This window comes from Emys orbicularis, chromosome 11, assembly GCF_028017835.1.
Source record: "Emys orbicularis isolate rEmyOrb1 chromosome 11, rEmyOrb1.hap1, whole genome shotgun sequence".
Lineage (NCBI taxonomy): Eukaryota > Metazoa > Chordata > Testudines > Emydidae > Emys > Emys orbicularis.
In genome coordinates, this window is record NC_088693.1 from 37,200,980 (window position 1) to 37,215,579 (window position 14,600).

At 41.8% G+C, this 14,600-nt stretch overlaps 1 protein-coding gene across 1 annotated transcript; it reads left to right on the forward strand.

The window, feature by feature from the left end:
* The first annotated feature begins 13,227 nt into the window (after positions 1 to 13,227).
* On the forward strand, positions 13,228 to 14,208 carry B3GALT1 (beta-1,3-galactosyltransferase 1). The gene has a single exon (XM_065413763.1). The coding sequence runs from the start codon at positions 13,228 to 13,230 to the stop codon at positions 14,206 to 14,208; it is 981 nt and encodes a 326-aa protein (XP_065269835.1).
* Positions 14,209 to 14,600: the final 392 nt, after the last annotated feature.

Here is a 14,600-nt window from a genome sequence, read left to right on the forward strand (position 1 = left end):
CATTTAAAATAATTCTGGCCACTTGTTCTTTTGGCAGGATAACAGCACAGCAGACTCTGAATTATCTTGGCTATGAGAAGAAAAAGGGAAAGCATACTGGGATATTTGCAAGCTGGAAAGGAGGGAGATGCAGCCAGCTGTAGGCAGCCACCAAATGGCTATTTTAGAGCTGCCTCTATTTCTCTCGGCCATATTTAAAGGGCCAGCTATCAGGAAACATTTCTGGAAAGTTCCTTTAAACTGGGGGGCTGCAGTAGTGCAGTCAATTGCCTGTGTGAAAGGGACTGAAATCTCACTTATTTGAGGACACATCATCTGGTTGAAAGAAGTCCCCAGATTTTCTAGGTTGGAATCTGATGATTAAAATAGCCATCTCTTTTCTTTTTTTAAAAAGAAAGAATAGACTCTGTAATAAAGAGAGGTAATTTTGAAAAGCAAGTTGTTGCTGTCAATGTACCACCACCACGTCATATGTAGGATTTTTAAAACTTCAAACCTGTTTGCAAATAGTCCACCGTGAGGAATATACTTGCAAATAATTTATTTCTTCAATATTTTAAAACCTGCCCCTACTTCAAACACAGACAAACCTGCACACAACCAGTTCCTGCACAGGCACTGTGGGATTCTGGGAGCCCCTGCCTTTTATACTTCACAGCTATGTCTCCCACTAGGCAGGGTGTTTGAGAGTTTGGAGGGGAATAGTGGGCAGGGCCACCCAGAGGGGGGAGCAAAAGGGTCAGTTTGACTCAGGCCCCCCATTTGAGAAGACCCCCAAACCAAGTGGTGTTCTGACCTGGCATGTAGGGTTACAGTGCCTCTCGGGTTTGTTCCAGTGATGAAGGGGAAGCTAGTCCAAACCTGAGTGACACCGACTCTATGCAACAGGGCACAACTCCCAGACTGGGGAGCTGAGCCACTGCCTGAATGCTGTGCAGGCTCACTCTCCAAGCTCCCTCCGACCCAGTGCCTCCCCTCAGTGGGGATTGTTTGAAAGGGTGGGGGAACCGCCTTTTCAGATTTTGCCCCAGGCCCACAAAAACCTCCGAGCAGCCCTAATAAGGTGGAAAGAAGAGAGGGAGTGTTTCATCTGCTGCTAGCTGCAGGGTTGCCAGCTCTAACCCTCCCCCCCGCCCCTCGTGAAATTTAGTGGTTTTCTTAAAGTCCCAGCTGCTGGAGAAAAGTGATTACATAATAATCTCTGCTTTCATTTGTAAAAGTGTCTAGTTTTCATGGTTATGGAAAAAAGCTTGCAACCATGAACCTTAAAGACTCAAAAACCCAAAGGCAAATAAACATCCAATGTATTTTTTAAAAGTCTCATGCTTTTAAACCACTCGTGTTCTTTTGATGCTTGGGGTTGCCGCACAGCAGCCACTCCATGGAAGAGGAACGGCCACAACCTCGGGGGCTGTTGCTACAACCTCAATGTTGTAGCAGCGACTCTGGGGAGGTTCTGCTGCCATTCCTCTCCTTCAGGCAATGGAGTGGAATCTTTCCCCAGCCCTCATGAATAGGCCAGTGCAGTCTGGTTACTAATGCTTTGAGCTAGGGCACAAGATGTTCCTTCAGAGATATAGGTGTTTGGCACACAACTTCTGTGGAATGTACAACTGCTGGTGGAATTTCTAAAGTCTGCAAATCAAATAGTTACGTGGAAGGCCCTTGTAAGCTCCACAAGTTGATTACATCCAGAGTAAGCAATTTGCCAGCTCTGGATTTTTTTTTCTTAGGGGGGGGGGGGGGGGGAAGAAGAAGCCAATGCAACCTCCGCATGATTTGCAACATTGCACAATTATAAGACGGTGGTCCTTAATCTTGCACAATGCAGGATTTTTGCATTTAACTAATAGATTTAGTGTGTGTATATATAAATAGGCACAGTAAACAGGTATGCGATTATGCAATTTTTTAATAACAAAGGAACAATTATAGTTTACTTAAGAAAAGATAGTAAATTTCTGACATACTGTTTTCTTATGGTCTGACTGATGGCAGGGTATAACACGTTAATATGCCATGCCAAGAATTAAATCTTTCCACATAATAGTGACCCCAATTTATAAAGCTAGGCAATAAAAATACCTGAAGTATTGTGATGGGTACCATAAAGGGTGAAGTTTGAAACTCTTTTTCAACTTTACACAGTAAATCCCCAAGTTTTAATGGTTTGTAGTTTTGCTTCAATGTGCTCCTCCTGGTAGCTTGAGAGTTATGGGAAGCAGATTCATTAGTTGCATTCACTGAACTGGGTATGATTTCAGATGTTCTGGTCTCCACATTATTGTTAGCCCTTTTTCCTGACACAGATTAATTGAGAATGGCAGTAGAGTCAGGACAGGCCTCTATATAATCAAGGCCATTGTCATCTGTTCTTACAGTCACATTCCCTGTTGCCACATCCTGAGCATCTCTATAAATACTAAGGAAAAGAAATAGGGAGTGGAGAGGTCTTATCAAGATTAAGACAGGACTAGTGAATGCTTTGAAATACTATTAATTGAAGATCTATTTACTCCAGTAGTAAATAGGTTAAGTTATGTGGGTAATAAGGATTTTCTTACAGAGCCAGTAAAGATTTTCCTCCTGAAAAACAATTTTTTGAGAACTCATGAAGGGTCCTTTTTTGGTCCTAAACTTTTCATTAGACACACAGTATTGTAACCAATTTGGGGATGACATGAGGTAAAGAACCTTGCTGTGAAATTTCACACTAGAATACAGTACAATACCTATTGAAAATAATGGCTGTGGCTATGGTAATCCAAGGCAAACTGTGTTATTTGCATCAGTTTATAACCCCACCAAGATGCAATTTACACATTACTGCTGTAAGAGGACATGATTGATGTAAGCACAAATGACCTATCACAACATGAAGTCAAGAGTATTTTTTAAATTGTTTCTAAAAGGCATTCAGGAGGAAAAAGTGCATGGATTTGACACTTGACATCTCCTGGGAAACTTTGAAAAGCATTTTGCTAAGAAATTATTCTGCTCATATAATGTTTATTTTCTTCACTTCATTCCTCTCCTTTTAGTTAGCACTAAGTATATTTGCATAAAAGATCTGATTTTGCTACTACTGAAGCCAATGGCAAAGCTCCAATTAACTCCAGCAAGACCAGACCCAGAATAAACCACCTTCAAATAGAAATGTGCCCAAACCAGAACTATTTATCTGTACTCACCACAGGCCAACATTTTATGGGAGTTTGATAAAACTGGACCTGGATGGGAACCATTCCTGGTTTATGCTAGACCTTTGAAATTACTAGACTGTTAAAAAATTTTTGGCTAAGTTTGGCCAGCCTCAGCATAGTGGCTCCTATGCCTCTCTTCTCCAGGAGCATAGCACGGGAAAGGAAGCTCAGCCAGGGCATTTCTAGACCCGCTTGGGGCCGTTGACAGACTATGCAAAGCAGAGCTGAAGGCTGCACGAAGTTATGCTGGGGCACTAAAGTGGAAGATAAAGGAGAAATATACATAAGCAGATTTTTTTAATCCAAAAATGTTATGCTTTAAAAAAAATAAAAAATAATAATAAAAAAAGACAGCAGAAAAATATTTTATGTTCAGTTGCAGTTATAAAGACTTTCAGGTGGGGAGAAACACCAGTCCTCTAGTAAGGTGTCTCAGATCAACCAACCAAAAATTGAGACACCTAAAATAAAATAAATATCACCAAACATTTGGAAACTCTGGTTCTAAACTGAACACCCGTGTACGTCCTCCACCCCAGACTTTGGCTTTTTCTACAATTTAATAATTCAATTCCATATATGGTCTAGAAAAAGAAAACCGGATGTAGAACTGACTCTGTTTCAGTTGTACTCCAACATCTATTTCACTCAGGGACTACAAAATGTTTGGAATGTTTAACAAACCTTCAAATAAAGCTGCAGGAGAATAGCTTGCAATTTCCTATAAAGTCACCTATACCATCTGTCCAGAATTTCATCAATAAATTACTCTACAAGTATAGTGCCAGAAACATAATAGTTTCCCTGGAATTCTTTGTAGCTGAATTCTTAATGTGCTGAATAATTATCTTCTCAAAAGATGACAAACTTTTACTTGAGTAACTTCAGATCTGCATAAATGGTAGAGAAATTTCAGTGTCTTGGTCTGTATACAAATGAAAGCTATGATCAGAGAAAACTCTTGCAAAGACCTCTCTTCAGGGAAAGCTGATTAGGGTCTGTTATATTTATTAAAATCATTAGTAGCATTATCCCCTTTTCCTTCAGGTGTACAGTCTTGGCAGATGTGCTTGGGCCTGTCCTCACTCAGCTGGGCTTGCTGCTCTACAACAGACCATGGAGTTATCATGATGAGCAGCTGCACTTCCCCCAGGGCTCTGCTGTCACCACTCCTATTCAACATCTGTGTACAGCCCCGAGGGGAGAGTGAGATGAGAGGTTTACAGGCTTATGCCAGGCTTACAGATTTGGGGGTGCCTATCATACCCCTGTGCAGACACTGCTGTTTCCAGTTACCCCACTACAAGAATTCATCTAGAATCGAGGGAAACACCTGATTTAGGCTTAATCCAGAGAAGATTGAGATGATCTTGATTAAAAAAAAAAAAAAAAAAAAAAAAAAAAAAAAGAAGCACTCTGAAAAACTGGCAGAAATTACAACTAATGAACAACATCTGCCTGAGAATTGTCTAGGAACAGTTGGCAAAATTCTCAAATGTATTAATTATCTATCAAATACATTATGTTGTGTGCAGACAGCTCATGAAAATATTCTCAATGAACCTCACAGTTTGTGCTAAATCAGTTAGTCAAAGAAGTCACATAACATGGTCTCTCTTTAGTTGGATTCAATATCAACATCATAAACAAAGAATACTGTGATGATTGATTATTCATTTTCATATTTTAAGGCAGAGTCATAAAAAATTTAAATATACTTGAAATGCCTCAAAAATGCAAGTGTGCTGCGGGGGGGGGGGTGGAAGGGTGTCATTGCTGCGGAATCTAGGTCCAGTCTTCAGCACATTACAAAGGATTTTGGCTACTGTCAACGATCATGCAAGCAACTTAATCACATGCCTAATACTAAGCACCCAATTAGACCTACTAATGTCAATGCTATGTACCTTGCTGAATCAGAGCCATATTTACAGGGGCGGCTCCAGGCACCAGTGCAGCAAGCACGTGCCTGGGGCAGCAAGCCGTGGGGGGCAGCGTGCCGGTCGCTATGAGGGCGGCAGTCAGGCAGCCTTTGGCAGCATGCCTGCGGGAGGTCCTCCGGTCCCACGGCTTCGGCAGCAATTCGGTGGCAGGTACGCCGAAGGTGCGGGACCGGTAGATCACCTGCAGTAACGCCACCAAATCCGTGTGACCATCGGACCCGAAGGCAGCCTGACTGCCGTGCTTGGGGCAGCAAAAAACAGAGCCGCCCCTGCATATTTAATGTAAGTACTTGGCAACCTTGGACATTCTCAATTACTGGCTTATTCTCTCTCATAGATTGTTCTATGTTCCCCTGCCCAATAAATCCATATATTGTGACACCAGCTTCATACCACTGTGCAACAGCAGCATTAATTAGTGACATGATCTTTTGTCCATTAGTCAACAACAACAAAAAAAGTGACTGATCCTTACCTAACCCTGCAATTGATGTGCTAAAGGGGGCCCTAGAATTCCACCACTCTCGATGTTCTTCCCTGCTCTGAATATTGCTAACATTATTTAGCACAGAAAAATAGTTAAATCGTTTACCTTTGGAATTTGTGTGCAGACAGCTCATGAAAATATTCTCAATGAACCTCAGTTTGTGTATTTGTGTATACGGAGGCTCCATGAAAGTGTTAAATCGAGCATATTGACATATCCTGCCAAATGCTCAACACAAAAAACGTAATAAACAGAAAACCTGGAACTTTTATTGTAGCACACAACCAAACAAAGAACTATATTTGCCCAAGCCTATTGTACTATGAATATAGCTACCTTATACCAATTATCTGTTATATGCAGGTTTACCCTCAAATCAGAAAGGTTATCTAAAAAACTATTAGCTTAAAATGCCATCAGATCCTGAATGGATAATGGAGATCTTTAACAATGAGAATCTGTTAACTTAAAGCTAATATGTAAAGTGGCATTTTAAAAACTTTCTGCAAGAGAAAGGAAATTCGAGATCTAGTATTCTGAACAAAGCTTTAATATTTGCTGTGCATGCAGTACTAATATTCTTGATATGAAACTTGACTTGACATACTCTGGAAGCAAGTAGTGAATTGGCTATCAAAGTCAAATGCAATATTCTACATCCCGCTTAGATATTAGATACCCTGTCATCTAATAAAAATGCCATATTAACACACATTCTTTTAAAAAATAAAATTAAAATCCCTGTTTGTATCAGATATTAAATCTTAAGTACTCTTCCACACCCTGTTGCAATTTGTGTGATGTCATTTCAATCATTCACTCTCAGTTCTTAACAATCCTCCTATTTTCTTTTCTAACAGACTAGGAACACGCAGGGAGCTACTGAAATTGCTGGGTGACTAAATAAGTCACTGCTGTATGTTGGGGGGGGGGGTTATTTTTTGTTAGTTTTTACCATTGTCATCATAAAACTAAGAAAATCTATGTTTGCAAAGGAAACCAATGAAGCTTTTAAAGTACATACACACACATTATACATGTTACATACACACACACCCTACATATGGGATGGTGATCTCTAGGAGATATTTCTAAATCAGGTGAACCCGCAGAACCATGTGACAAATTGTATTTATCATGTACCTTTGAACACTTCACCTGCGTTCTGCACATAAAGCTCACTACTGGGGCTATGTTTAATATTCCAAACCTAGAAACAGCTTTCAAACAGTCATTGTGACACTCCTTTGGGGTACCCAAGGTTGGGAGGCACCTCACTGCCACCTGCTCTTAGCATCGGAAGCCATGTCTGTGCCTTTTGAGGGTCAGCTCTCCATCTCCACTGACCATGGGCAACAAGTCATCCCCTCTAGGCCTTGGAGGCCCTGATGTCACTGTACACATTAGCAATAGGCATACTCCAATAGCCGAGTCCTCTGAGCATCCTCCTGTGTGTCCAGCTCCTGTTCCACTGAACACTTGTAGTATTCACAGATCTGCTACTTCCACAGAAACAATACACCCCAGCTTACTGCTTCCTCCTCAGATCACCCCTCTGCTCAGCCCACAGCACTTAGATATGTTTATAGTGAAAACAAGTTTAAGTTTATTTAACAAAGCCCAGAGATTTAAATAGTAGCAAGTAGAAGTATTGGAAATAAATGGTTATATATAAAATAAAATCACACGCTTTCTAAAGCCTAGATTAATTAACAAGATTACTCTACAAGACAGGAGAGTATTCTCACCCAAAATCCTGGCAGTGCTTTATAGCCAGATTCTTTTCATGAGATAAGCACACTGTCAGCTTACCTCCTAGGTGAAAGACTGTGCGCATTCCCCTGCACCCCAAGATAGACCAGTACAATACTTGGTCTTTATTCATATCAGCACATCTTCCTGCTGTTTACTTCATCCTGTAAATTTCCTCTCGTCAATTTTGCAGTCCTTCATTCCACCCTTGAACTCATTACACAAATAGGCATACAGTGAGAGGCATACACTACACAAATGACCAGACTGGGAGATAGGCATCTGCTACCTCCTGCTGAAAGGAACATCTCCAAGCAGTGTCACCTCCTGGTGACCTGCCTTACTCCCAGACCTTAAGAACATAATTTTCAGTATAGATACATAACTCCTTACATATTACTGTACATACATTTTGCAATGATTATGATGACCAGTGGGCTTCTGGCTCTCGATGGAGACCTCACCCATTGGTGAACTATTACGCAAATATCTGACCCAGGAGATCCCTATAAAAGCCTATGCATTCCCTGTACCCTCTGCCCATTGGCACTAAGAGGTCCTTGGGTCACAACCATTTTTATTTAATACTGTACACCAGAAAACTGAAATTTCATTTTGAGTTACATGAGCCCAAGGGCCAGGATGGGAAATAATCATTCTTGGATGCGTGATGGCTTTAAGATCTGATATCTAATGAAAATTTTACCCCAATAAGAAAGCTAGGAATCTCTCTTCCTACTGGTATGAGACATTTGTAGTTTCTAGCCCTGCTAGATCACGAAATATATGGGACCTTAAAATCACAATATAATGGATTGAAAAATCTATTTTATGCAATTTTACAGTTTCTAAAATGTACTAGTTAATTTTCTTCTCCCTCAGAAATCTGTACAGCTACGTGTGGTAACTAATGTGCCTATATTTATTAGAGAAGGGATAAGGAAAGCCATAACCCAATCTACTATAAAATTTCCTAAACCACTTTCTGTAGCATATACAGAATATCCACTGGTATAGTGCAATATAAAGATTTTATGTATCATGATTGCACAACTGACCTACACTGAACTATATAGCTCACTCATGGCATCCCAAATTCATACTTATAAAATCTTCGTATCACAACACAGCATCACGTATCCTAATTTGAATTGTATGTTGGTCTCAAAGTGGTAGTTAATACAAGCTTTTTTTTAAAATTAATTAATTTATTTATTTTTTTATATATATATATAAATATATAAATATATAAATATATAAATATATAAATATATAAATAGATAGATAGTAGTCGTTGCCTATTGATCCCAATTCAGCCAGAGCTGATTAAAAGTCCTGAGAAATCTTGCTGGATTAGGGATTTATTTTTTCAGTTTTGTATGGGCTCCCACAATTCTACTGAATTTAACAAACTAGTGAGAGTGGAGGGGCTAACTCTCACTAATGCCACTATGGGATTCATGCATGTAAATGCTAACTGCATTCACCACTGGGAGTGCTCAAAAAATTGCATGCCCAGATGATTGTGGTGCATAGTTTCATATGCACAAACAGAGGCCATATTTTAAAGGATTGCTCCTGTATACTTAGCTTTTTGATTAATAAGGGAAGATCCTGAATATTGTGACAAATCCAAGGCTCCTCATGGAGTCAGGATTGCTGCTACGCTGCACAACACGACTATTCAGAATGTTTGCCCTTGTGCTCTAAAACCCATTAAAATCAATGGGCTTTGGAACAGGCTTGAACATACAGGTTGACCACTTGAGAAGAGAGATAGCACCTTCAGTGACACATTACACTCTAGCCAGTACAATAACACTGTTATTGTTTTCTCAATATGTTACCATTTTTATTTCCCATGCGCAGTACAAAAGTTGTGTTTTATTATGAAAAACAAAATATCAGTAATAGAAAAAGCAAAGCCTGATACTAAAATACTAGAAGTTGGGCTTATACAAAGTAAATTCCAATTTGAGCCTGCCACTTCTTCCTTAACTCACTCCATAACTTGAACAAATAAATGATCTTGATTACAAAAAACACTTTCTCATGTGGAGGTTTTGTATCTGCGTAGAAGAGAGAACTCACCAATCAGCATACCCCTTCATGGCTGGATGCAGCATTACAGGACCTTCCCTTCAGTCCCCTCCTTCCAATGACCATTGGGGTCCTGTGGTGGTCTGGTTCTTCTAGGGACTCAGCCCTAGAGCCAAGTTATGTACATCCTCACCCCTTCTGGTGTATCAGTATCCCAAATAAACTGTGGCCTTCACAGTACTAGTCATCAACTTGAAATCTTCCAGCCCTCCTGGGCTCCTCTTCAATCTCACTCTTCTCAGAGTCAGGGGTTTCTGGGCTTCTGCCCAGCATCTCTCAGCAGAACTCAAACTCCCCAAATAAAACAAACATCTTAGGCCACTGCTTTCCATGCCACTGCCCCCCTGGGTTTGTGCTTTCAGTTTCTCTGTTCTCCCCAGCTCCTTGTTCCTCTTTCAGAATGCCAACCCAAAGGGCTACCTCCCTGGGGCCTTGCCCCTGTTTCTATGCCCACCACAGGGCTAGCTCTATTGCTGTAACTTCCTCCTAGTTCCTTTCCCTTAGATAGGGAACTCAAAACCCCTCTTCTCCTGGGTCTCTCCTCCCACTCTGAGTTCCTTCCTTTACCTCCTCCCCAGCTGGGTTTGATAAGAAATTGAGTCTGACACAGTTTCCAGGTGTAATCAGGTGGGCTGATTGGTCTCTCAGGCTTCTGTTAACCTTTCACTTACCCATGTGTACTCTGTAGCAAGAATGCTGTAGGGCATGGCAATATGGTCTTTGTTTCCACTTCCTGGTTAAAAGAAATTTCCTAATCTGAAGATAGGGTTATAGTGACATTTTTCCTCTTTATTTTTGCTGTATCCATCTGCTTCTTTTAGGAAAGTCCATGAGGGGTGGGGGGGGGGGGGGGGGGAAGGGGATTGCCACACAACTAATATGCACACAACCTCAGTTTACTTCAAACACAGCTGCACCTGTGCATCAGAGGGCAACATTTTGAATTCAGTAGCACATGAGCCCAATTTTCCCCGGAACCATCCCAGTTTTCCCAGAACCTTCTTTCTGGGCCTCCAAAATGAGCATAGACACTATTAAAGCTGTTCTTTTGCTCAAAATGAATGTTAACAGCACTTATTCAGTGTTCTATGATACATTCATTCAAAACACTGAGGCTACATCTACATTTATGTATAGAGTACAGTCACTGCACATCCAGTTAGCAGTGTAGATGGTGAAGCACTGCTTAGGCGAGCAGAGTAGTGTAGAGTGCCCTACAAGCCTGAGCCCTAGGGCAGCGATTCTCAATTGGGGTCCGCGAGCCTTTCAGGGGTCCGTAGGGCCCCGCTGCTGAAACCCGGTGCCCTGAGCCCCGGGCCCCCCCGCGGGGCTGAAGTGCGGAGCAGTGCGGGGTTTCAGCCCCAAGTCCCGGTGCCCCCTCACCCTGTGGGGCTGAAGCCAGGAGCAGCATGGGGCTGAAACCCTGAGCTCTCCCCCTCCCCCCGCCAGCTGCAGCCGAGACCGGGCAGGCCTGAAACCCCGAGCTCCCTCCTGCTGCAGCCAGGAGCAGCATGGGGCTGAAACCCTGAGTTCTCCCCCCCAGCTGCCGCCAGGAGCAGAGCGGGGCTGAAATCACAATGCAGGCAGAAAGCTTGAGCCCATGGGCCAAGTTGAAGGGGCACAAGGGTGTTGCCCCCCAAACTGAAGTGCCTTACCCAGAGTGGGGCAGTCTTGGGGAAGCTCCACTCCTCCCCCTCCTCCTCTCCCCCAGCCCCCCTCAGGCCTCGCCCTCTGGCCAGGTCCTAGGCGGGAAGCCGGAGCCAGGCAGTTTAGGGCAGCGGCTCCTCTGGCTGGCGGTGCCATGGAGTGGCGGCCATGGCATTCCCCTAATCTGCTGCTGGTGCCCACCAGGGTTGTGGCTGCTCCTCAGCTCCCAGCCTCCTTTGACTGCTCACGCAGCCAGTCAGAGCTGCCCGGGTGGCTCCAGCCCAGCAGAGCCCTGGGGGAGCAGCCACCGGCACACAGCCCCAGATAGGTGGCTGGCTTGCTGAGGTGAGTCAGAGGGTGGAGGTGGCGCTCCCTCCCTGGACCCTGCTGTGCAGAGCTGGCCAGAGCCCCGCCAGCCCTTGCCCCCTGCCCAAAAAAATTGAAGTCAAACCACGCCTATGCCCAAGGATTCTCACCTTGGCCCGGAGCCCCGAGCCCCCCCACCCCCCGCTGGGCCCTGGAGTTGTTCTAGCATGTTGAGGGAGTCCTCAGAAAGAAAAAAGGTTGAGAACCCTGCCCTAAGGTATATATCCCTACACAGCTCTCTACATGCCAGAGCTGTGCCTTCAGTTTAGTGTCCCACTGTCTCCCCACTGCCTGAGTCTTTTCCCACTGCAGTGGGGAGACAGTACACAAGTAGCTACACGCCACAGGCAGGCAGGCTGTGTTTACACTTATGTGTAGCTACACACAGCAAAGAAAGGCTGCAGCAGCAGAGAAAGGCTCCTGCAGGTCTCCACTGCTGAAGTCTTTTCCTGTGACATGTAGCTACACATCACAGTGACAAGTGTGGACGCAGCCTGCCTCCCTGTGGCATGTAGCTACATGTGTAGTGTCTGTAGTCTACATGCACCTGTAATTGTAGAATAGCCTATGTTGCAGGAAAAATTCTCCCCTCCAATAAATATGCACATGTGTCTGTTGAGTAGCAAAACCAGCACTTTTTAAAAAAAAAAAGTGTACTTTTGCATTAATATTTTGCAACCTTTCAAAAAAATTTACCATAACAGTGTCTCACACAATCACCATAAGCATATACTGGGGCAATATTTACAGTAGATGAGGCACAGTATTAGCTAGAGCAATGCTGCAGAAAGCTACTGCACTGTTTGTTTAGAAAAGAACTATAATCACATCTTCCTCCATTGTCTCTACTATATTTGTATTCAGATCTTTACATTGATTTATTATGGGTTGTTTTATGACAGCATATTCTTCCCTATTATGGTTATTGTGCTTAGGAACAGGATTCTAGTCCAAACCTGCTTAATTTAATTTTAATTGTTGCCAGGGCACATATTAGTACAATTTGTATTAAAACTGGGTTTGTAGATATCCATACCCATACTCCACTAATTCTGTCCTACAAGACATGTGTGCCTTATTAAAGAAGACTGTAAGCAAATATTAATTTATTATTTATATTTATATTTTAATATTTCATTTACTTAATTTATAATTTATCTTATATTTTAATGTAAAATGCATTATAATTTATCTTAAAATATTATGCTAGATTGTGGTAGTCCAAAAGAAGGAGAGAAATTCCCAGCAAATCCCTTTTAAATTTTACTGATGACCTAAAATACAGTAACAGTCTTTTCAATTGGATATAATACAAGATGAATTATTAGCCTGTATGTATCATAAACATGTTCGTCCAGGAGGGGTATATTCCACTACAGTGTGTTGTATCAAAGGACTTCATGAAATAAAATTCAGGAGAATGATAACTCTTCTATCATAATAATTGTCCTCGAGAATATATGACATAGCAATGGAAATCTTTTTCTCATATTTTTCAGAGATAAATGAAAATACCAAGAAATAGAAGCTGCTACTATACAAAGAAAGAAAGAAAAAAGTATCTTCAGGGTTAATATCCTCCATCTGAGATCCATGAACAATTACACAGTTATTTTTCTATATCGAACTTTAAGGTTTGTTAATAATATGCTGCCTTTGCGGGACACAGAGATGCTAATGGTAAGAGGGCTATTTATTCACTATACTGAATAGAGGAGCTACAGAAACAATGGCTTCAAAGGTCTCATGTTTATATGTTCTGACAGTAGTTTGTTGGGCAAGTGCTCTTTGGTATTTAAGTATAACTCGTCCTACTTCTTCCTACACTGGCCACAGACACTTCAATACCATATCGATAGCCAGGAAAAATGTCTCCTTTGGTAATATAAGAACTCGACCTATAAATCCACATTCATTTGATTTCCTTATAAATGAGCCTAATAAGTGTGAGAAGAGCATCCCTTTCCTAGTCATTTTGATCAGCACGACTCACAAAGAATTTGATGCAAGACAAGCAATTCGAGAGACTTGGGGAGACGAAAACAACTTTAAAGGCATTAAAATTGCCACTCTCTTCCTTCTTGGGAAGAATGCAGATCCTGTATTAAATCAGATGGTAGAGCAAGAAAGTCAAATTTTTCACGACATTATTGTTGAGGACTTCATTGACTCTTATCATAACCTTACTCTTAAAACGTTAATGGGTATGAGGTGGGTAGCCACATTTTGTCCAAAAGCAAAGTATGTTATGAAGACAGACAGTGATATTTTTGTAAATATGGATAACCTTATTTATAAATTGCTCAAACCCAACACCAAGCCAAGGAGAAGGTACTTTACTGGTTATGTCATCAATGGAGGACCAATAAGAGATGTCCGCAGTAAATGGTACATGCCCAGAGATTTGTACCCTGACAGCAATTATCCACCATTCTGTTCAGGCACTGGCTACATTTTTTCAGCTGATGTAGCAGAACTGATTTACAAAACCTCCCTCCATACCAGACTTCTTCATCTGGAAGATGTGTACGTGGGACTCTGTCTTCGGAAGCTTGGCATTCACCCTTTCCAAAACAGTGGCTTCAATCACTGGAAGATGGCCTACAGTTTGTGTAGATATCGCAGAGTGATCACAGTGCATCAAATAACTCCAGAAGAAATGCACAGAATCTGGAATGACATGTCAAGCAAGAAGCATCTCAGATGTTAAGATTTTTACAGATGTAAATACTTTTTTTTTTTATTTGGGCAGCAAGGAATCGGATAATTTATAGGCAAATTAACTTGGAGGAGGGTTTTAATAACTGATTTTGCATTCTTGTCTTGACTCCTGGTTTGCACCCTTCAGACTCTATTCATAAAGACATTACGCAACTTACAGGGGCCAGCGTCAAATCTCAGAGTCATTGCTCCCTATAACAACATTAAAAAAAATAAGCTCTTGCACCTGTAGGTATGAGAACAGTAGTAGCTAACCAGAGCTGCATAACAATTCATGCCCATGCATCTGAGATGAGAGTCTGGCCCTAAAAAATGAAGAATCATGTTAACATCTTTATCTCATCCTCACAAGCTATAAGTGTCTTTTTTTAGGGCTCTATT